Consider the following 24,158-nt stretch of genomic DNA (forward strand, 5'->3'; position numbering starts at 1 on the left):
CTTATACTTTCTCTACACAGCTTGGCCTATGGAGACTAGTTTAACCTGACTTAACATGTCCAATTAGAAAGATGTCACGTACTCATTGTTACTCACCCAGGCCAGGTTAGTCTGCCGTGACCCTTTTTTTTAACACAACTGGACCGTAATCAGCTTGTAAACATACTGATACCAGCCAGCACTTGCTTGAAACAGACATGACGTTCTTGAGTTACTTGGTGTAGCTAGTTATCTTGTCTGAGACTCAAGACATTAAGCTTTCCTTTGTTTCTTATCTTAGTCCATGGAATGTTACTAATTCCATTCACCCTGGATCCCACAAGACAAGCTGACTTCCTTTCACTAGAAGTGCCAGAAGTCTGTTGGAGTTTGTCTTTTAAATCTGGTCAATGAAAGCCCAACACCTACGGTTTCTACCATTTTACCTCCCAGCTGGGTTTACCCAGGCTTTTCACAATGGGGTACAGTTACACTGTAAAATCCTTAACCCACAATTCATCATCATGTCATTTGATTTTAGTCCTGGTTAGTTATCAAGAGCATCCAAGGTGGATATCCCAGGATTCTCACAGTCCACTGACTTGAGATGGAGGACCAATCTCTGACCCCTCACTCAATCTTATTCCTTATTCTTCTGCAGGAGGGCTGCTAATTCTAAACTATTTATGTGTAATAACATAGATATGTTTCAAGCAGGAGATCATGCATGGACTTCAAATATTCTCCAGCTCTCTCATCATCCATTCCCATCTTGTGGACAATTCTTTTAAAATATTATTTCTCTCTGGGCCTCAATTTTCTTAATCCAGAATTTGTATCCCTCTGACAGATATCAATGTGTTTACACAACCCATTAATTACTATCATATTCAATTTATGAGTCCTGGAGGACCTGTACTGTCCAAAGCAATACTCTCATAATATTGTTACGGCCACTTTGTGTAATGTGGATGGTTCCCACTGTTCACCTCCCCACCTGACCGCAGCAAGTGTATCTGTATTAAGTGTGTTTTATTTTTCAAATAAACAGACAGCAACAGGTTTTCTTGTAGGTTTTTAAAATCAGAAAGTCAATTGTTCAATACGCCTTATCCTGAAATTGCCATAACTGCATTCACTCACACTTGCACACACACTCAAGAAGAAACAGATAAAAAAGGGGAAGAGGTAGGTGGGTCTTAGCAAAGGGGGAAGGGTTACGACAAACCTGTTGGATTCTCTTGAGATTCCAGTTATGGAGGGTTGCAGGCCTGTAATTATTGTAGACTTCTCTCTTGATTGAAGGTTCTGTTGAAGCTGGTGGGTCACTTCGAGCTCTCTCTCTCTGCTGTATGATGTAGATGTTGGACTTTTTCCAGCAGGGCATGTGGTTTCAGGCCTTCTGTGTCAAAGAACAAAGAACAGTACAGCACAGGAACAGGCCATTCATTTCAAAATTATCCCAAATTCAAATTGCAGTAGTGATGGATTGACAAGTTTTGTCAATATTCAATTTTATTTCATTGCTACTCAGGAACCACCTAGACTGCTTTCCACCAGTTTACTTTAATTAAAATTTCATTATCCCTTAAAAGTCAGGTAGATTTTCCCTTCTTGAGATCTTGAAATAGCAACTATTAATTTAACTTATTAATTCCAATCTCAGAAACAAATGATACCCAGGCTTGGTGGCTTTACTTGGTAGTTTTTACATTACAGACAGAAGTGCTTGCAGCTAGTTTAAAGGTAGCTTCATACGTCCCATCTTGGGCACTTTGAGTGGGTTAAGGCCAAGTCTTCGAATGACAAAACCTTTAGTGAAAGTCGTCACCATGCTGTGACATTTGATGTACGCAGATGATTTCCTAAATTCTCAAAATGATCTTCTGAACCTTTTTCTGCACTCTGTAGACATGCAAAACCATGGTCACCTATTTAAAAGGAAAACAGCGAATCCATTGTGGCTCTGCTTAAGAGCCCAAAGGGTTGATGTGTCAAATTGTAACTTTCAATTTAGAAACTTAACATTAAGAAACTTACATATAATGTGGTCAAAATATAAATGTATAGTTACCAATGCAAAGGTTGTTGTGTGATGAACTAAAAAAAGCACCTGTCAGTAGAAAGATTTAATTTCTCTGTAAGAGGATGGAGCAAAATGTCAATTGCGTCACTTCACATAATTTTTTAAAAAACCTTCCCAATTTTATCTTTAGGAATTGGAAATCCTTTAAAACAGTAGAAATTATTATTAACCTTAAAAAAAAGCCTCTTACCAGGGAAGAGAGCATCTTAGATAAAACTCCAATTATTTCCAAACTTTTTAGCGTTTTTAAAGAGCGTTCCAAGATTTTCCACACAACCACTATGGTTAAACAAGCAGAATCATCTCAAGTGCTCCAAGGTTCCAATTCATATCATTAAACATTTAAGAAATTCAAAACTGCCAAGTTTAATATGTGTAAATTTCATGTCCAGAACTAGAAACCTTCACATAATTTACAACAATAATGAAAATTTCACTGTGGCTGCAGTGAATGGCAGGTCTTTCCAATTTATCAGGCTGGTTAACCTCAATAATTTCAATTTAATTCAGACCAATATTTATTAACTAAATACAACATAGAATAGATAAAACAAAACAAAACAAAATAGCACGAGCTTACAAAAAAAAAGTCATTTTTTCTGTTCCTTCTCCAGGTGAAATTCCAAATGACTGTAATATAACTAAAGAAAAAGTTAGCTTTCAAAGTTAAACAAAATCTTCAACACTCTTACACCAAAATGTTAAAGAAGGAAAAGTTTCCCACAGCTTGTGGGCTCCAAACATTCATAAAGGCTTTTTGAAGAAGCCATACACTGCAATTTTGCAGCCTCTAATGTAGAAAAGGGGAAAGAATCTTTTCCCTTTTCTCTTTTATTCCATTATAGATTAACTTATTCTTTTTTTTTTCTCAAACTAATTTTTCAATTTCTGATGTTTAACCTCACTTGGAAAAACAGTCAATAAAACACATGTATTTAATTTCACCTACATAAAGAAATAGCAGTTTTTTTAAACTCCATACTGCTTAAAGCAAAGTGTGTTGAAGATTTCAAATTGAATTTCTACCAGGCACCCTACCAAATGTAACTTCAAGGCTGAAGCTTGTGTTTTATAAAGAACACACTTTAGTGCCTTTCACAGTTGCACAAGTACATTTTAGTCAATATAAATCCACAACAGCATCTTCAACTGTGATTCACTTTTTACCCCAATACTGGGCGCATAATCTTAAATTGCAATTAAAACACTCAATAATCACATTCACACTTTCATACTTCCATGTAACTTAGAAGTATTGATCCCTGTAATGGGTTATGAACTCAAAGTGCCAAATTTTGTGACATTCCAGCGTCTGAGCCCAAGGAAAATTTACTGTTTCAACCAGTTCAAAACCAAAAACATGACTCAAGTTTCTCACCAATAACACAAATGTGTATATATAGACAAAATAAACAAACATAACAGCACATCAGGAAGCATCTGTGGAGAGAAAAACAGAGTTAACGTTTCAGGTCTGTGCAACCTTTCATCAGAATCAGCATTTTCTGTTTCTATTTCAGCTTTCCAGCATCTGCAGGATTTTGCTTTTGTGTTATAACAGCATGCGCCTGCATACTTCCAACAGCCAAGACAAGACCACAAATGGTTAAACGGCTTTTTGCTCTTTGCACAGAGGATGAGTGGCACTGACAATCAAAACAGTAACACAGACACTTGTTAAAGATAGACTTCTAAACAAAAGCTATGCTCCTAAACATTCATAGTCAGGAAACTTCCAACAAATTCACACACAGTTTCACACAAACTGAACTTCCTTTAAGTTTACTTGCACACAGTAATTTTCTCGTTTCATTTTCCTCGGCACAGAAGCTGGCAGCATTTACAATCAGCTTCAGTAACGGTTTTGACTTTAAGTTTCGTTTCACATTTGAACTGTCGTCTCAGCAGCTCATTTTGGTTCCCTACTTCTCTGTTTTTTTCCTTCATTTGCTCAGTTCCCAGAGCTTTTACTATTGCTACCAGCATATAATTTAGACCACCATTTCTGGTCTCTAGCTTCTGATGTTCATTTTCCCTCTCTATTTAATCTCTCTATATGCAATATTGGGGTACGTAAGCCAATAAACCCTTCCATTTTTTCAATTTAAATTTTTACCAGAGGAACTTGCCTCTGGATCCATTTGACTGATTTTTGATATGAATCTCCCTCAAAAGTCATGAGAAATGATACCAAGTCAGTGGCAGGGAGTTTCCCAAGCTCCTTGACTCTGGCATGCTCTACATCTGTCAGGTTAGCCATGCTTAGCACTTGCTCGCTAATACCACTGATAGGTCAGATGGTCCTAATCTCCAAAGGTTCCCTTCCTACACCTTTGGGTGATCAGTCACACAGTCCCAGAATCCTGCATACACTGAATAAAGGTATATAAATATTAAAACCCCGTCTTATCAAGTCCTGCCGCTCAGTCACCAGTATGTTAGTTTTGGGGTTGGCCAATTCACCCGTTCACTCCTAAGTTTCAAATAATTCGACTTGAATCTAATTGGTGACAGTGATTATATATTTTATTCAGTGTGTTATTGTAACATTGATATGTTACAGTATCTGAGCAGTAGTTAACAAGGCACAGTCATGAGTTATATTACCCGTTATGCAGTGGGTAGCAGGTCACAATCTCTACCCTGCTGGTTCGGTCAATATGACATGTGGGGGATATCTCCAGCAGCCCGTCTCTTCCTTGGCTACATCTGCTGGATGGTCCCAAGCCCCTGGCTGACTGCCTCTACACCCTATGTGCTTAGGGAACCTCTTCTTATACTTTCTCTACACAACAAGGCCTATGGAGACCAGTTCAACCCAATTGTGGACCTACACCTGACTTAATACATCCAATTAGAAAGATGTCATGTGCTCATTGTTACCCACCTCGGCCAGGTTAGTCGGTCGTGACCCTTTTTTTAACACTCCTGGACTGTGATCAGCTTGTAAACATACTGATGCTGGCCAGCACTGGTTTGAAAGAGACATGACGTCCTTGAGTTACTTGGTGTAGCTAGTTATCTTGTCTGAGACTCAAGACATTAAGCTTTTCTTTGTCTCTTATCTTAGTCCATGGAATGTTACTAATTCCATTTACCCTGGATCCCACAAGACAAGCTGACTTCCTTTCACAATGCTAGAAGTCTGTTGGAGTTTGTCTTTTAAATCTGGTCAATGAAAGGTCAGCATTAGAATTAGAAATTTTTTAGAATGAGAACATTACAGCGCAGTACAGGCCCTTCGGCCCTCGATGTTGCGCCGACCTGTGAAACCATCTGACCTACACTACTCCATTTTCATCCATATGTCTATCCAATGACCACTTAAATGCCCTTAAAGTTGGCGAATCTACTACTGTTGCAGGCAGGGCGTTCCACGCCCCTACTACTCTCTGAGTAAAGAAACTACCTCTGACATCTGTCCTATATCTATCACCCCTCAACTTAAAGCTATGTCCCCTCGTGTTTGCCATCACCATCCGAGGAAAAAGACTCTCACTATCCACCCTATCAAACCCTCTGATTATCTTATATGTCTCTATTAAGTCACCTCTCCTCCTCCTTCTCTCCAACGAAAACAACCTCAAGTCCCTCAGCCTTTCCTCGTAAGACCTTCCCTCCATACCAGGCAACATCCTAGTAAATCTCCTCTGCACCCTTTCCAAAGCTTCCACATCCTTCCTATAATGCGGTGACCAGAACTGCACGCAATACTCCAGGTGCGGTCTCACCAGAGTTTTGTACAGCTGCAGCATGACCTCGTGGCTCCGAAACTCGATCCCCCTACTAATAAAAGCTAACACACCATATGCCTTCTTAACAGCTCTATTAACCTGGGTAGCAACCTTCAGGGATTTATATACCTGGACACCAAGATCTCTCTGTTCATCTACACTACCAAGAATCTTACCACTAGCCCAGTACTCTGCATTCCTGTTACTCCTTCCAAAGTGAATCACCTCACACTTTTCCGCATAGGGCGGCACAGTGGCGCAGTGGTTAGCACCGCAGCCTCACAGCTGCAGGGACCCGGGTTCGATTCCGGGTACTGCCTGTGTGGAGTTTGCAAGTTTTCCCTGTGTCTGCGTGGGTTTTCTCCGGGTGCTCCGGTTTCCTCCCACAAGCCAAAAGACTTGCAGGTTGATAGGTAAATTGGCCATTATAAATTGTCACTAGTATAGGTGGGTGGTAGGGAAATATAGGGACAGGTGGGGATGTTTGGTAGGAATATGGGATTAGTGTAGGATTAGTATAAATGGGTGGTTGATGTTCGGCACAGACTCGGTGGGCCGAAGGGCCTGTTTCAGTGCTGTATCCCTAATCTAATCTAATCTAATCTAAACTCCATTTGCCATCTCTCAGCCCAGCTCTGCAGCCTATCTATGTCCCTCTGTACCCTACAACATCCTTTGGCACTATCCACAACTCCACCGACCTTCGTGTCATCCGCAAATTTACTAACCCACCCTTCTACACCCTCTTCCAGGTCATTTATAAAAATGACAAACAGCAGTGGCCCCAAAACAGATCCTTGCGGTACACCACTAGTAACTAAATTCCAGGATGAACATTTGCCATCAACCACCACCCTCTGCCTTCTTTCAGCTAGCCATTTTCTGATCCAAAGCTCTAAATCACCTTCAACCCCATACTTCCGTATTTTCTGCAATAGCCTACCGTGGGGAACCTTATCAAACGCCTTACTGAAATCCATATACACCACATCCACTGCTTTACCCTCATCCACCTGTTTGGTCACCTTCTCGAAAAACTCAATAAGGTTTGTGAGGCATGACCTACCCTTCACAAAACCGTGCTGACTATCGCTAATGAACTTATTCTTTTCAAGATGATTATAAATCCTGTCTCTTATAACCTTTTCCAACATTTTACCCACAACCGAAGTAAGGCTCACAGGTCTATAATTACCAGGGCTGTCTCTACTCCCCTTCTTGAACAAGGGGACAACATTTGCTATCCTCCAGTCTTCCGGCACTATTCCTGTCGACAATGACGACATAAAGATCAAGGACAAAGGCTCAGCAATCTCCTCCCTGGCTTCCCAGAGAATTCCAGGATAAATCCCATCTGGCCCAGGGGACTTATCTATTTTCACACTTTCCAAAATTGCTAACACCTCCTCCTTGTGAAACTCAATCCCATCTAGCCTAGTAGTCTGAATCTCAGTATTCTCCTCGACAACATTTTCTTTCTCTACTGTAAATACTGATGAAAAATATTCATTTAACGCTTCCCCTATCTCCTCTGATTCCACACACAACTTCCCACTACTATCCTTGATTGGCCCTAATCTAACTCTAGTCATTCTTTTATTCCTGATATACCTATAGAAAGCCTTAGGGTTTTCCTTGATCCTATCCGCCAATGACTTCTCGTGTCCTCTCCTTGCTCTTCTTAGCTCTCCCTTTAGATCCTTCCTGGCTAGCTTGTAACTCTCAAGCGCCCTAACTGAGCCTTCACGTCTCCTCCTAACATAAGCATCTAGGGTTTCCACCATTTTACCTGCCAACTGGATTTACCCAGGTATTTCACAATGTGGTGTAGGAATCATCATACCTTGTGCAACAGTTACACAGTAAAATCCTTAACCCACAATAAAAGTGTTCTTGAAATGCAATGCAAACATTTATCATAATGGTGACGTCAATAGGTGTTTGGCAAACATTTGTTCATTTCTTAGCAAACACACAACGCGTTGGTGTAAAGTCTATGCATATTGTGTCATTCATGTAACTGGCACACAGCTTTACATCTGCTACGCCCACAAAGGTTTTGCCATTCCCATTCTGGTGGCATGCAGATGATCAGAAATGCAGTATTGAGGGGCTGGAAATACCATCCACAGCTTTGCTTCTTTGTAGATCATCTTGTTAGAGCAAATAATGCTCCACTGTCATACTGCCCATCAGTAGAAACTGCTATTATATTGTTTATGGAATCATAGAGTAAAGAAAGAGAACATTCGGCCCACTGGTGCTGACTCACTGAAGGAACTATCCAACTAGCCCCATTCACCTGCTTTTTCCCATCGTCCTGCATATTTGTTTTTTCAAGCAAAGGACCAATTCTTTTTTGAAAGTTACTATTGAATCTGCTTCAAACACTAGATTCCAGATCACAACTCGCTGCATAGAAACAACTCTCCTAATTTTCTCCCACATTTTATTTGCCAAAATTTAATTATTACTTCAAAATGTCTTATCCCTTTAGAGTTTGCAAACCAGGTCTGCCTCTTCAGATGGTCCAAAGCCTTGCCACAGCAAAGATTAGCTGCCAGAAATTCCTTTGCATAATTTCTTCTTCTCCTGACTCATATGACGTCATCATGGATATGCCCCATCCTGTCAACATTCATCAATGAGGAATTATATTTATAGATGGTGCTGTTGCATCGTATGAGACAAATGTCTCCATAAAATTTTAAAAAGCATCATTGTTGATTAAATCTGTCAAATATGAGCACTAATAGGAGATTGGGAATTCACATGGTGTGTAACACTTGAGTAAGGATGGCTTATTTGTTTGGTCAATTAAACATTTGTTAGTTGTTCCAGAAACTTCAAGTTGCCCATTTTAAAAGACCCCAACATCACAATAGATTAAATGATTTCAGGCATTTTCGATGAAATAAGTAGAAAACTATTCCAATGTTTAATCATTTAGAAAGTTTTACTTTCAGGCTACAGATTATACGAACATTTTCAATTGTATTGCATGTAAAGTGGTGATACGTTATTCAGTCATCATATTAATACAGTGAAATCAAACATTAAACAACCCTAATAGGGGTAAAACCTACACTTGTATTGGAGAGATCCTTCCCATGCTCCAGCCTGAAAGTCTAAGTTTTGCACTAGGCATTAAGCATTCAGCTGAGCCAATGTGAGAGCTCCCAAAAGGCCATTGAAAGTAGAGATGCAGTTCAGTTTTGGAAATGACATCAGAATTATGACATTTAAAAACTGAACACAAAATGCATCCTCTGTTTCCAAACTGAAATGGCCACTCTTCTTGTGTGAGCCCAGATGGTTAGTGCTGACCAACAAGCCCCAATCCTGTCCTCACCCAAAAGTCAGCAAAGATCATTCATCTGGCGCAGGAACCCTGGTTAATTTATCTCCACTGTGTATGAGAGCAACTAATTTCCCACAGGCTGGCAATGTGAACTTTGAATCCTCTGGTTGGTATAGCTCAGCAACTCACCATTTTAACCAGTTGAGCATCTAGAAGAGTTGATCTCACTCGGGCAGCAGTGTTAGAACTACAATTGGCCTTAATGCTCCTGACTTGGGAAGAAGGAAAATTAGCTAGTGTCCTCGCTCCTGATTGCTGTCAAATCCTAACAAGTTGTTCCAGTACAGTTACAACAGAATCATCTAACCGATAATGTGGAACATTGCCCAGGTATGTCCTGTCCACAAAAAGCAGGACAAATCCAATCCTGCCAATTGCCACCCCATCAGTCTACTCTCGAGCATCAGCAAAGTGATGGAAGGTGTCATTCACAGTGCTATCAAGAGACACAAAGGAGAAGGTGTAGATAGGACAAGGTCACAGAGAATAACCGACCAGAAGGTCATGGAGTAAAGGCAAACAATATGTGAACGGTGTGTTGAAAGACAAAGCATTAATACAGATAGGGTATCAACGAACTGAAAGCTGAACAGCCACAAGTACAAACATGAAAAAAAACAATGGTAGGCACATTGAACAAACTAAGATAACATAAAATAAAATAAACACAAAAAAATATATAAAAAGGAAAAATGACTAAAAATAAAAGTATAACACCTTTTCCTTTGTTATCTCTTGCCCCAACCCAGCTTTACTTGCTTAAAATCTTTCACATTTCTAATATCTGCTAGTTCTGAAGAAGGGTCACTGCCCTGAAACGTTAACTCTGCTTCTCTCTCCACAGATGCTGCCAGACCTGCTGAGTATTTCCAGCATTTCTTGTTTTTATTTCAGATTTCCAGCATCCGCAGTATTTTGTTTTTATTTTAGTGTCCTCTGTAAGTCACTGTGTTAGTCAATTTACTGAGACGTCTTGCTGAATTCATCATCTGAATTATATTCAGTTCCCTACAGATTCTGTTACACTAATGAAGAACAGGTTAATTTGTGCAGTTGATTGTTTCCTATGTGCGAGCTTTGAGACCCCACAAAAATGCATTTGTTAGCAGGAAATGTTATCACTTGATAAGTGCTCAAATGAATTGTTGCACATGCTGCAAAATGACTTAGAGTGGCCAGGGAGCATTTGTATTAGGTTGATAGAACTCTGTTCTTCTGGATCCATTCTATACTGTTTCGAATGTAGGGAGCTGGCTTCTGAAGAATTGAAGGCTCCTTTTGAGGTATTAGATTACAATCAACTGTACTCATCAAGACGAGGGAGCACCACTGCTAGACAATTGAAAATAACATTCTTGTAACTTCACAGTCAGTCCTGTCGTCTGTCCCAGCAACATAATCTTAACCCAAAACTCAGAAAAGAACCCGTCAATACACAAGTCTAAAGCTTTCCATTTCCCCACGACAGAATTCAGAGAATGACTTCTCTGAAAGAGATTGCCAATGAATTACAGGTAATTTTGTACTGTGGATCCATGCTCATCAGGAACTGGATTAAGACTTCCCCAAACCCATTTCATGTTGCATCCTTACCGCACATGGAGATCTTCATCCTATAATCTGTGTTGGACTCATGACCAGCTTCCAATTGTACCAACCAGTGCCTGTCAGTTGACTTCTCTGTGCAATCAATAATACCCTTTCTAATTTTTTGATATTTCCTACATTACAACGGTGACTACACTTCAAAAATATTGCATTGACTATAAGTGCTTTTGGATGCCCTGAGGTCATGAAAGAGCACTGTATAAACGCAAGTCTTCTTTCTGTTGCTTAATTACCTGATGCACATTTATATACTGGGCTGAATTTTGCCAGCTCACTGCGAGCTTCACAAATGGCACAGCACATGAGCGAGATGTGCGTCACGGAGCTGCTGCGATATTTAGCACAGCGGTTCATTTAAATGGCTGGGGTGGACTGCCCCACCCAATGACTTGTGAAGTGCGGGTGCTCCGTCCCCAGCAACGGTGTCTGGCTCCACCTCACAGGCGCTAACGCCATTTTTAAAGGGCTTCAATCCCTTCCAGACCATTTAATTTTTAAAGAAACAGTAACGATACAATGAAAGTTATAAATGTAATGACAGAATAAGGCCCCTCTCCCACCCCTCCAATGACTAAACAATATATTAATTGCCCTCTCCCCCCCAAAAAAGCTTACCTTTCAATTCCAACCTTCCCCACCACCCCCCCCGAACATTATTAACTTTCACCTTCAACCCCTTTCCATCATTCCCTCACCCATTCGCAATGGTTTTCCCTGCTCCCCCACCGCCCTGAAAACTTACCACCTCCCTCTTCCCCCCTCCCCACCAGTGTCCTGCATCAGATCTCTGTTCGGAGATCGGACAGCGCAGGAGTGCCGGACACCAATGGGAATATGGAAGCAGGACAGCCGGCGCGACAAGGAAGTAATTATTCCTTGATTTTCATGAATTAACATATTTTAACAATGGCCCCATTGCTGAGCAGCAGGGGAGCTGCCACAAGGCCTCGACGTGCCAGTAATATTAGGCGGGGCCTTCCCGGAGACGTGGCCTCTCCCGGAGGCATTTTCCGGGCCACCCCACCCCCGCCACAACCCCTGACATTGGGCGGCTGGTAAAATCCAGCCCTTTGTTTGAGTGCAAGGAGAATTTCATGTTTTGTATTAGTGAGGAAACCTCAAAAAATGATTTACCTAAATTGTCATTCCAAGTACATCATTTAGGCTTCTAAAAGAGAGGATTGTGTTGTGAATGTGACTTCTTTATTCAGACTAATTAGAATAATATTGTGTATAATCATCCAAGATGATGTCAGCAGAGTCATTGATCCTCCACTCTGTGAATTACTTTAGCAGTGCAGTTACCATTGGATGAGCAGAGTTAGTGGAGCAAATGGTCTGTGCGCGCTTAACACCGGAGAGGGTCGTGACCCTCCAGGGATTGTGGGGCCATTAAAGTGAGGTCCAGTAAGCGTTGTCAGTGCAGCTGACTGCAAGGAAGCCAACAGCTGGACATAGGATTAAGATACTTTTATGAGAATCAGTCGCAGCTGTGGCACAGTTGGTAGCACTCTTGCTTCTGAGTCACAAGGTTCTGGGTTTATGTCCCACTCCAGGACTTGAGCACAAAAATCAAGGCTGACACTCAGCTGTAGTATTAAGGGTGTGCTTCACTGTCGCAGGGGCTGTCTTTTGGATGAGATATTAAACCAAAGTCCCATCTGCTTGCTCTGATAAATGTAAAAGATCTCATGGCACTATTTTGATGAAGAGCAGGTATCCTGACCAATGTTTATCCCTCAATCAACATCACAAAAACAGATTATCTGATCATTAACATGTTGTTGTTTGTGGGAGTTTGCTGTGCTCATACTGGCTACCATGTTTCCTGCATTACAACAGTGACTACACTTCAAAAAGTACTTCTTTGGCTGTAAGGCACTTTGAGATGTCAGGTGGTCATGAGAAGCACTATATAAATGCATGTCTTTCTTTTTATAGGGATGAGTAATAATGAGGATCAACATCCTCAGGAGCAGATGCAAAGCCCATGAAGAGGGCAGAGGAGAGGAATGAGGGGCAGGAAGTCAACGAAGGCTGTATCCTCAGCATTGAGTGTGCTGCCAAAGAAGAAACTACGTGGACATATTTTCTTTTATTCATTCATGGGATGTGGGCGTCGCTGGCTAGACCATCCCTAATTGCCCTAACTAAGTGGCTTGCTGGGCCATTTCAGAGGGCATGTAAGAGTCAACCACATTGCTGTGGGTCTGGAATCACATGCAGGCCAGACCAGGTAAGGACAGCAGATTTCCTTCCCTGAAGGACATTAGTGAACCAGATGGGTTTTTACAACAATCGACAATGGTTTCACGGCCATCATGAGACTAGCTTTTTAATTCCAGATTTATTAATTGAATTCAAATTCCACCTTCTGCCATGGTTTGAACCCTTGTCCCCAGAGCAATACCCTGGGTCTCTGGGTTACTAGTCCAGTGACAATACCACTACGCCACCACCTCCCCTACATATCAGAGAATCAGTGCTGGAGGAGACTGTGCCTATCTAGGTCAATGTTAATTGAGATTTGTAACCTTATTAAGAAAGACCTCAGACCTCAAAGTACTGCTCACCATGTCTTGCCAATAGCTGTTAAAGTCACTGTGGCCTTGAACTTCTACACCTCTGGCTCATTCCAAGGATCAGCAGTGGACCTTGGTGGCATCTCTCAAGCAGCAGCACACTATTGTATATCACAGGTCACTGATGCCCTAGACGAAAGCTGGGCAGTTCACACAAGTTTAAACAGATGGGACCTCGCAGACACAAAGGTCAGTGGGATTCACCTCCATCGCTGGATTCCCACAAGTGCAGGGCATCATCGATAGCAGCCATATGGCCATTAAGGTGCTGAGTGAGCGGTGTTACGGACAGGGAAGAGATGATAGGGATGGCTCACCATTTTCATTGTATGCATTCTGTGCATGTCAGTGTGATGTTTCTGCATCCGCTCCAAGTGCTGCTGCATACAGCTCTCTATGAGGTTGGCCACTCTCTCGATGGAGGAGCTCATGCGTTCAAAGCCCTGAGCCATGGTGGTGCACATCATCTGACTGGTGCCCTGAGAAGATCCGAGAGTTGTACAAGGTATTACTGTAACAATTGTTGAGACAGGAATTTGGTAATGAGAAAATGATAAGGGGAAAAGAATTCATAAAATATAATGATATTTTACCCTATGTTATGGAAATTGGGAAAAGAGGTAATTGGAACAACATTGTCCATTGTCTGAGCGTAGTCTGGAAAACCAGGTGATCATATGTCCTCATCCTAAATATAAAACGGCAGAATCAAAATGTGGATTTAATGCCACTGTAAATTGCACCAGGGAAGCTAGGAAAGCATTGTCAGGACTAATCCATGTAGCCTATATGGGAAAGGGGAGATATTGCTTAACCACCACAGCGAAGGAGTACCAGTATGGACATAAACGGACTTGTCCGGTGAGCAACAGTACATTTTGGTTCAACCCACAAATACCAACCCGAGTAGGGAAAATGGAGTTGGTAGAGATACATAAACAAAAGACAGAAACGATAACTGTGACAGAAAGTATTAAGGAGGATTTGACAAATTACCTCCGGGACTATGAATATACTATTCAGCCATTGCCCACACGCTTGGGTAAAGAGAGACAGCAGCTAGAAGTCATTGCTGCAGTGTACTACAATTTGGAATAACAGTCGAAGAAGCTACAAGATGAGATTGACAAGATAAATGATTCTACCTGGCAGGAGAACTTATGGAACTGGGGGTCAGACGTGCAGATACACCCTTAGTTTAGAATTATCTCCCATGTCCTGATAGTGGTTTTGGGTATCATGGTGTTAGATGTGACATACTTAATTTGGCAACTTAAGAAATTAATTAGGCAATGCAAGAGGATGTATGAACACAGGTGGGACAGCTACCCGAAAAGCAATTAGTGTTCGAACTTGCTCTGTCAAAGGAGGGACAATTAGTTATGCCATTAAAGGGTAATTGTATAACCTTTTCATATATACTTAAAGTGAGCAAATGAATGATCAATGTACTTTATGAAATTGTATTATGTTTATACAATCGATAATGTAACAGTGATGTTTAAATGAATTTGTAATTGTACAAGTGTACCACCCTTTTATTTTGTAAGCAAGTATTTGAAGCCCCCGCAAAACTTATGCCTTTACAGAGTTCCCGCTGCCCCTTGTGATATAAGCAGGCAACGTATTGAATGTGACCCCTCCGGGTGTTGAAGGCTGTTTCCAGACAAATAGAGACCATTAAAGGCACCTAGGTGGGGTCAAGGGAAGGATTCTTAAAAGGGTTGTAGAAGAGTCAAGAGGGGACTGTGAGAACAGAATTTTAGAATTTTAAGAACAGAGATTATGGGAACATTTAAGATGAGATTAATCAATCATGTATTGCTAGCTTGGCCTTGCGGCTGCTACAGCGCGATGGCAGGAAAGATATTATGCTGCAATGACTACTTTAAATACCTCTCCCCTCCACATAAGATGATATTGTGTTATCATGGTATGATAAAAGGAGGGATTGTTGGAGAAATTTTTCTGAGCTTTGCTAATTATTACTTAATTTTGCAGAAGCAGAAAAGCAACAGACAGCTTGTAGCTAATCTAACCACAACCAACGGTCATAAATTGTAGACAAAGCAGCTAACCACAATCAGACGTTACGGCCAGATATGGTGTCTGGAGTGGGCATTGAATTAAGGAACTAGCTTGTTATTGTTGAAACTGATGATTCGCTGACCTCGGACCCTGCATGGTGCACCGTTACGTAGGCAGTCTTGTGGGTGCTTATCTAATTGTGAAACTGTTAGCTCTGCCTCTTTTATACTATATAAGTCCACGGCGATCTGTAGCTCTTTGGGGAGCAGCACTGGACCGCCTTTAGGTAAGGTGTGCTCTCCCATGATATCATGCAATAAAGTGTTTGTTCTCACCGTCTGAGTCCGGAGAATTTGTTCAACAATTGGGCACAATCTGGATTTTCTTCAACAACTCCGTACTGCCTCAGGGAACTCTGACATGTGAGCACGCTTCTCATGTTGCTGGTCCAAGTAGAGCTGTCTTGCTTGTGACTCCCAAGGCCATCTGTGCCTGTGTCTATCCTCCAAACTCGGAGGGGGACTGCCCACATCTGCCTCTACCTCTCTCATCTCCTCCTGCTTTTCACCCAGTGCCATCCTTTCTAAGTGCACGCGAGGACCCACCTATGTGAGTGTATCTGCGCTGTTGGATGCTGCGCTTGAATGTTGTGACGGTGCTGGCTGTGCTGGTTCAGTTTCATCAGAGGCCCCCGGTGATGATGCTGCTGCACTGGCATGGTCACCCTCCACAACTGGCCCTGTAGGAGACACAAGTAGGAGATCATGAGAACTCGCCTCTGCCAGCAAATGCATCTTCAGAGCGGAGGCTTACCACTGCAGCTGATGCTTTGGCATGCTATCAGACAGGAGGAGTACACTTCATCGCCATACAGAATTCAATATCTTTTCACCCCCTCCTCCAGGTATTCTCAGTCTCTTCATCACCAACCTCATCATGCGGCGCCACCCTCACCATCTCCATTGCTGCTGCCTCCATAGCTGTGAGGATGGCAAGATGGGGCACTCCTCCTCCTGTGCACACACTCTTCTCCTGCAAGGAGGGTGATGCTGGCCTCTCACCAATGCCAGCAGCTAACTTAAATAAGAAGCTGCATGTATGAGCACTGCCAGGTCCTCAGAAGATCTGGGGCCCAGAGCCTTGCTGACAGGTCATTAATTACCCTGGGTACACATTTCCCCCATGTTCAGGAGTACCAGGCACCCTCAGGCTCCTCAACTGGTGTGGCTGCTGGCAGCTGCAGACCTGGAAGCCTGTCATCTGGGTGTCGCATTGCACACAGCTTGCCAGAGCAGAGAAGGTCATTAAACTTTTTGTGGCACTGTACCCAGGTCCTCCAGACAACACTACAGCTGCTGACATGTTCTGCCACCTCCAGCCAGGCCCGCTTGGCTGGAGGTGGGCTTCTCCTCCCACCCTTCAGGAGCAAGATCACTTGTTTCTCGTGTGCTACCTCCAACATCGCCTCAACGGCTGCACCGTTAAACCGGTGGGCAGTCCTGCCACAGGTACCAGGCCTCTGCCTCTCCTCCTGCTGACTTCGGCCTTCCATAGCTATGCCTGATGGCTGCCTCTATAATGTCTGCCATCATGCCTTAACAGTCCGACTTCCATCCTGCACCCGCTGGGGCTAATTGACCCAAACCCACATACCACCCACATACCTGACCTTGAGTAAAATCGTGGGCTGTGACTACTTCCCCTGCCCAGTGCGGGGTCGGACCAAGAAACTGTTCCGATGTTCGGGTCCTGATTCCAAATGCAAAATCCTGCCCACTGGGCACCACACTTTAGAAAGGATGTGAAGGTATTGGAATGGATGCAGAAAAGATTTATGAGAATAGTTCCGGAGACGAGAGATTTCAGTTCCAAGGATAGATTGGAGAAGCTGCGGTTGTTCTCATTAGAGAAGAGAAGGTTGAGAGGAGATTTAATCGAAGTGTTCAATATCATGAGGGGGCTGCACACAGTAGATAGGGAGAAACTGTTCCCATTGGTGATAGGGTTGAGAATCAGAGGACACTGATTCAAGGTGAGTGGCAAAAGAAGCAATAGTGACATGAGGAAAAACTTTTTTATGCAGTGAGTGGTTAGGATCTGGAATACACTGCCTGAGAGTGTGGTGGAGGCAGATTTAATCATGGCTTTCAAAACAAATTATCTGAAGAGTAAAAATTTGCAGGGCCATGGGGAAAGGGCAGGGGAATGGGACTAGAGAGAGCTGGCACGGACATGATGGGCCGAATGGCTTCCTTTCTGTGTTGTAACCATTCTATCTTTCTATGATTCTGTTTCCATATCTGAGGACACGCGTTGACCTGGAGCGATAGGTAATATGTTGATTAGAGCAGTGTAAAGAAAAAAGCTTTGATGATTCATAGTTCTCAATCACCTTTTCTACATTTGGAATGCCTTTGATTCATGTGAAATGTTGCTCTATAAATCAACATGTCCCTCCCAGATACGCGAAAATTGTCCTCATACTCCTAATGATCCCATATTATCCTGCTGGCTCCTTAGTTCCATCTCTAGATTAGGGATGGATACAGATTGAGGTAATTAAACATTACATAGGGTACAATGCATCCTGAGTTGCTGGGGATGTTAGTGAAGAGTAGGAGGCCAGGCCAGACTACTGAAATGTGGGAATTTTACCTGATAATGTTTGGAGTTCAGGGACAGAGGAACAAGAATAAGCCATTCAGCCCTCCAACCTGTTTTGAAATTTTCAATTGACCTAGCCTTAACAACTTATAGGGGGAAAGAGTTCCAGATTTCCACTACCCTTTGTGCAAAGAAATACTTTCTGACATCGCTCCCGAACGGCCTAGCTCTAATTCTAAAGTTATGCCCCATTGTTCAGGACTACCCTACCAGAGTAAATACTTTCTCTCTATCTATCCTAGCAACTCCCTAAATAGCGCAATTAGACACCCATTAATCTTCTATACTAAAGGAAATACAAGCCTGGTCTATGCAACCTGTCATCATAATTTAAACTTGTTGCGATCAGGTGAGAAAGATGTCACAGGGTCTCTTGCAGCCTTCACCTGGTCTTATTGTAACAGGATTTAATTTTTAAAACACAGTGTGTTTTGAACTCCCTCTTGGTGAATCCTTGTTCACTGCTTTCCAATTATAAGGCAAGGAAATGAGCACAAACAGGCTTTCTTAGGTTTAAAGAAGAAAAGTGAAATTTATTAAAACTTGCACTTAAACTCTAATTCGGTTAACGCCTACAGATACACGCCGCACCCCACGCTAGCATGAATATGCGATACGCATATGCAAATAAAGACAGAAAAGAGCAGAAGAAAAATAAAGTAGAGAAATTTGAGGTAATCTCTGAAGAGGGGTTTTTGTTACTGTGCTTAGAGCTCGCAATAGTCCTTGATTGTAGGTAGATCTTGCTTTTCGTTGGGGCCCAGTATTCTTCTTAAATCTTAAATAAAAGAAAAATACTGCAGATGCTGGAAATCTGAAATAAAAACAAGAAATGCTGGAAATACTCAGCAGGTCTGGCAGCATCTGTGGAGAGAGAAGCAGAGTTAACGTTTCAGGTCACTGAAACCCTAGACCCCTTCTCACCTGGTCGTAACAGAAATTTGGGTGCTAGCATCCAGGATTTTACCCACAGACAAACGAGTGAAATTGGAAGTGGGAAGCCAAACTTATCCCAATCAAAAAGAGCAAAATATCAGTAGAGGTTTTCTTGTGGTTGTGTGTGATTGAATACTAACATGTCTGCAACTGAAGCTAGTAGCTCTCCAAGCCAGAGTAAAGTAACTTGGGATAAGTTAAAAGCACTGTCTATGGAGGAGTTGAGGAAAATGGCTGACCAATGTGGGATCACTGTATGTGGCAAGGCTAGAAAGTCTGAACTCCTAAGGCTAGTGGCCAACCATTTTTCCCTTGAATCTGAAGAAGCAGAAACAGGGTTAGAAGTAGACTCTGGCAGGGTGTAGTTAGCAAAGATACAATTGGAACAGAGGAAACTTGAATTTGAGGAAAGGGAAAAAGAGAGAGGCAGGAGAGGGAGAAAGAGAGAGCCTTCCAAAAGGAATGTGAAGAGAAAGAAAGACAGGAGAAGGAACGAGAAAGAGAGGAGAGAGAGAGAGAAAGAATATTCTGGATGGAATGCTAAGAGAGAGAGTTGAGGTGGCTTGAGTTAGCTCGCGGGTGACAGAGTAACTCTAGTGAAAGCATGGCCAATATGGAGGAGCATAATGCAGGGCTGGGTACAAGATTGCTAAAACTCTCTCAATTAATTCCAAAATTCAATGAGGAAGATGTGGAAGCATTTTTCATGTCCTTGGAGAAACTGGCAAGGCAGCTAAAATGGCCCGCTGAGACCTGGTCACTTTTACTGCAATGCAAACTAACTGGAAAAGCCCATGAGGTTTATTCCCTGTTGCCAGATGAGAGTTCATCAAATTATGAACTGACAAAAAATGCTATCCTTGGGACATATGAATTAGTACCCGAAGCCTATCACCAAAAGTTTAGAACCCTCAAAAAGCTAGCCAATCAAACGTATCTGGAGTTTGAAAGAAGTAAGCAGCTGGCTTTTGACCAGTGGCTGAGGGATTTAAAAATACAGCTCAGCTATGAGACTCTCCGAGAAGTAATTCTGTTAGAGGAATTTAAAAGCACTCTGCCATTCTCAATAACAACCCATGCAGAGGAGCAGCAGGTCCAGAGACCCCGACAAGCGGCCTTTTTGGCCGATGAATTTGCTTTAATTTATAAGTCTGTTTCCCAGGGCAGAACCTTTCCTAATCACCACCATAAATACGAAAAGGACAAAGGGTGGGAAGGTGATATCTGCCCAGAGAGTCTTGGAAGAGAAAGGAAAGCAGGAGACACAGGGAGCCCTCTTCCAACCAAAAAGGAAGGTGTTGTGAGCAAGAGTGAGACCCGGAGACCTGTGTGCTTCCATTGTAATAAGGCAGGGCACTTAAAAGCTGACCGCTGGAAACTAAAGGAAAACCGGTTTGGTTAATCAGGGCACACCCGCTCAGTGACGACGGGGACCTGATGCAAAACACAGAACAAGCTGTGGCTTTAACTGCAGTTAGCATGCAACCCAGGATGCTTACCACGGCCAGTGCAGGAAAAGTTAATAGGATTCCTGAAGGTTATCAGGGTTTTGTATTTGAAGGGAAAGTAACCCCACATCCCTCAAGTGAGCCAAGCAAGCCCATAGTGATTCTTAGGGACACAGGGGCCACCAGATCCCTTTTACTGCAAAAAGCTTGATCTTTCCCCCAGAGAGTGCAGTGTGCACCAGAATGGTGGTGAATGGTATTGGAAGGCAGTGTATGCCTGTACCTGTACACCGGGTGCACCTGGAGTGCGACCTAGTTTCGGGACTGGTGACTGTAGGGATTGTCCCCACTTTGCCTGTGGACGGGGTTGACCTGCTCCTAGGTAATGATCTGGTGGGGGTGAAGGTGGTAGCCCCCACAGTAGTGAAAGAACGACCACAGGAGGTCAGAGAGACAGGGCAGTGGCAGGAAACGGTCCCCTGCAGAGTCCCTGAATGTGTAGTAGATCAGGCCATGATCAAACCAGCTCCCCCAGAGGTGACTGCATTAGCACTGCAGGCAGATGACCATGAGATCTGCCTGTCCAAGACTTTCTTTGGAAAGTTAAGAGACCCAGGGAATGAATTAAATGGATTTTCCCAAGCTGAGGCTCAGCGAGCCGACCCAGTATTGCAAGAGTTAGCACAGGCTGCCCAGTCTGAAAGTGAAGCACAGGGAGTCCCTGATTGATACTATTTAAAGAATGAGGTACTGATGACGAAATGGAGTTCTCCTCACAAACCTGAGAGGAAGGAGTGGACAGTAGTTTACCAGTTAGTGATGTCGCAGAGGTACCGGAGAGAAATATTAAGAAGTGCCAACGAGACTACAGTGGCTGTACATGCCGGTATACGAAAGACTAAAGCCCACATAAGACAGCAGTTTGACTGGCCAAAACTCCATATGTGGTGGGGTGCTGCAGGAATTGCCACATGTGCCAGGTTAAGGGGAAACCCCAATCTACAGTGAAACCTGCACCCCTAAGTCCTGTACCGGTGTTAGGAGGACCCTCCAGCAGAGGGCTGGTGAACTGTAAGGGACTCCCGCCAAGAACAAAAGGGGACAGGCAAGCACATAGCTGGCAAAAGTTTAGAAAGAGAAGGGGAAAAAGTGACCTAGAGGGCCGGTTAAAGGAAGTCCAGGAAGAATCTCGGGTGAAAACCCCCTACTGCCCGGTCAACCAACCCCAAAATAAGTTAGACCGCACATCCTCCTATGTGAATGCAGACTCTAGAAGCACCCCACCGGAGCTGCTAACAGCATTTACAGGAACCTGCAAAGACAAAGAGAGACCTCTGGGGGGCACAGAAACCATGAGGGTGATGCCTCACCTAGTCAAAGTGTCACAAGAGAATGCAGTTAAGTCTGACAAATACCTGCAGGTAGAAGTGTCCCAGAGAACAAAGGGGAGAGTAACCAAGACTCCTCCCCCACAGTCAGAGGAAAAGGGAACCACCCATCCCCTGAAGTCAAAAGTCTTTGCATGAATCAGGGAGTTCAGGATATACCCATGCCCCCCAATTAACTCTCCTGAGAAAAAAAGAGAAAATTAAAGCAGCCCTGGCACCCAGAAAAGACCATTCTAATGGGCTTTTAGATTGGTGATTGAATGAGAGGAATGTGTGGTTTTTCTTTCTGTATCTTATATTTCTCTCAAACTCTGTAATGAAATGCGACGTTTTTCCTCAAATCACATTTCATTCCCCTGGGTGTGGAGGTGTCAGGCAAACCCCCCACTTGCCAAGACTGAGGCGCACATTATTTCGTCACATGAACATTAAAACTTAAAATTGCAAGCCCCTGACTGGAAAGACATTTGCATAGTAACAGACAGTGTTGGAACAGAAGGGACCCTGTCGTTGCTTTCCCAATACATAGAAGAAGTGGTCAGACCAGTTTGAGTCACATGACTAACTGGTTGTTGCAGAGATTTGAACTTGCAACAAAGGGATTTGAACTCAGAAAGCCGTATGCTCCGGGAACTGAATTGAGAAGGCCATGTACAACTGAAGTTGGAACAAGGAAGCCTCTCTCTCTCTCTCGCTTTCTCCCAAGCCACTGGACCCATGGAAGACATGTAAACCTCAAGAGAGAAAAGACTCTTACATGAGAACAAGTTGAAGCGTGAACTGGGCCGCAACGAATTGCAAGACTTTCCAGCAACCAGAGACTCCACACTGAACTTCAAGGACTGTAACTACCAGATATTGCCTCAAACTTTTTCCCTTTATTCTTTCTACTTTTTCTGTCTCTATCTGCATGTGTGTTTATCGCGTATGCATGCTAAATTATAAACTGTGTCACCTAATTTAGTGTCATTAGAAAATTTGGATATACGTTTCTCTATTCCTTCATCTAAGCTGTACATATAATGAGACATGGAAGCTCCAGTACCAATTCTTGGGTACACCAAGAGCTGAATTTTCATAGCATGGCAGAGGCGGGAATGGAGGTGTGCACATCCAGAAAATTGTACTGCCAAGCAGTGTAACTGATTCCTGACACAATTCCAATGCACTGCAATTTCTGAAAAGGAGTGGCGAAGTGGCAAGCTGCCTGAAAATGGCTGGTCTGTAATTAAACATGCAAACAAGCTAATTATCAGCTCATTGAATTTTTGAGAGGAGGTATGGGAAACACGCAAGGTTTCCAGCCCGTCAATAAGGAGAAGGCACCATTTCAGGGGGGAGCCAGTCGTGGATGAAGGTGCTAATCAGAATGCTGTTTAAGAGGGCGAAGGCTCAGGGATCACCTCATGTGTTGGTACACAGTGGCCATTACGTGATCTGTGCTCCTTGAGAGTTTGATTAGTGAGCACTGGGCAGTTGAGGGGGGAGTGAGCTTACAGGGATCACGAGCAAATAGTGGGGTGGGTGGGGGGGCTGGTGTCCTGGAACCTGTGATCGTGAAGCTGGAGGCGGGCAAGGCCATTCCTGGAAATGGGGATTCGTTACTCCAAATTGGAGATGGGTAGTGATGAGGAGCAGCCTCAGCAACAGCAAAGGCAGTCCCTTGGCCATGAGGGAAGCAGAGGTGAGGAATGAGGGGCTCGGAGGCAGTGAAGGCAATAACTTCACCAAAGGGTGGACTGAAAGTAGAGTTAAGGCCACAATCAGATCGGCCATGATCTTATTGAATGGTGGAGCAGGCCCACGGAGACGACTGGCCTACTATTGGTCCTATTTATGTTTCTTATGGAATGCACTCAACTTCATCTGAATGAGAGAGCATCCATCATGTAGACAACGTAGAATACTTCCATTCATCCCCACATTGAATAAAGCACAAGTCTCCACACATTTAACCCGAACACATACCTTTGTGTCATTCCCCCACTTCTTCCTTTTTTTCATCTTGATGTCATCAAAGATTGGAAACACAGAAGTCTGGGTTCAAACAACAACATTTCCATTTTATTGAGTCTTTGGTACTTCACACAAACATAACACATCACCCAAGTGAAACACAAAATGAAATTACTGATGCAGAATCCTGCCCTCTCAGCCGCTACTATAGGATGCTCCTGCTATAGCCGGGCATGAGGTGGAGGCAGCTTCCGCACTTGTGTCTGCATGTGGCTAAGATGCCTGTGGCAGTTGCCCTCATCTTGGAGGTGCCAGCAGGTGCACATCCAGAGGCTGCTCCATTGGTGTCAATGTAGGGGCAGCCTCTGTTTCAGGGCCTTGTTGTGTA

At 43.2% G+C, this 24,158-nt stretch overlaps 1 protein-coding gene across 1 annotated transcript in view; it reads left to right on the forward strand.

Annotated features, from left to right (window-relative positions):
• LOC137372946 (KN motif and ankyrin repeat domain-containing protein 1-like) overlaps positions 1-12,827 on the forward strand; it is a 137,988-nt gene extending 125,161 nt beyond the window's left edge. Inside the window, exon 10 of the mRNA XM_068037498.1 lies at positions 12,710-12,827. Coding sequence (XP_067893599.1) covers positions 12,710-12,715 — 6 coding nt within the window. The 3' untranslated portion in view covers positions 12,716-12,827. The remainder of the gene's footprint in view (positions 1-12,709) is intronic.
• The last annotated feature ends 11,331 nt before the right edge of the window (positions 12,828-24,158 follow it).

This window comes from Heterodontus francisci, chromosome 8 (genome assembly GCF_036365525.1).
Source record: "Heterodontus francisci isolate sHetFra1 chromosome 8, sHetFra1.hap1, whole genome shotgun sequence".
NCBI classification, from domain to species: domain Eukaryota; kingdom Metazoa; phylum Chordata; class Chondrichthyes; order Heterodontiformes; family Heterodontidae; genus Heterodontus; species Heterodontus francisci.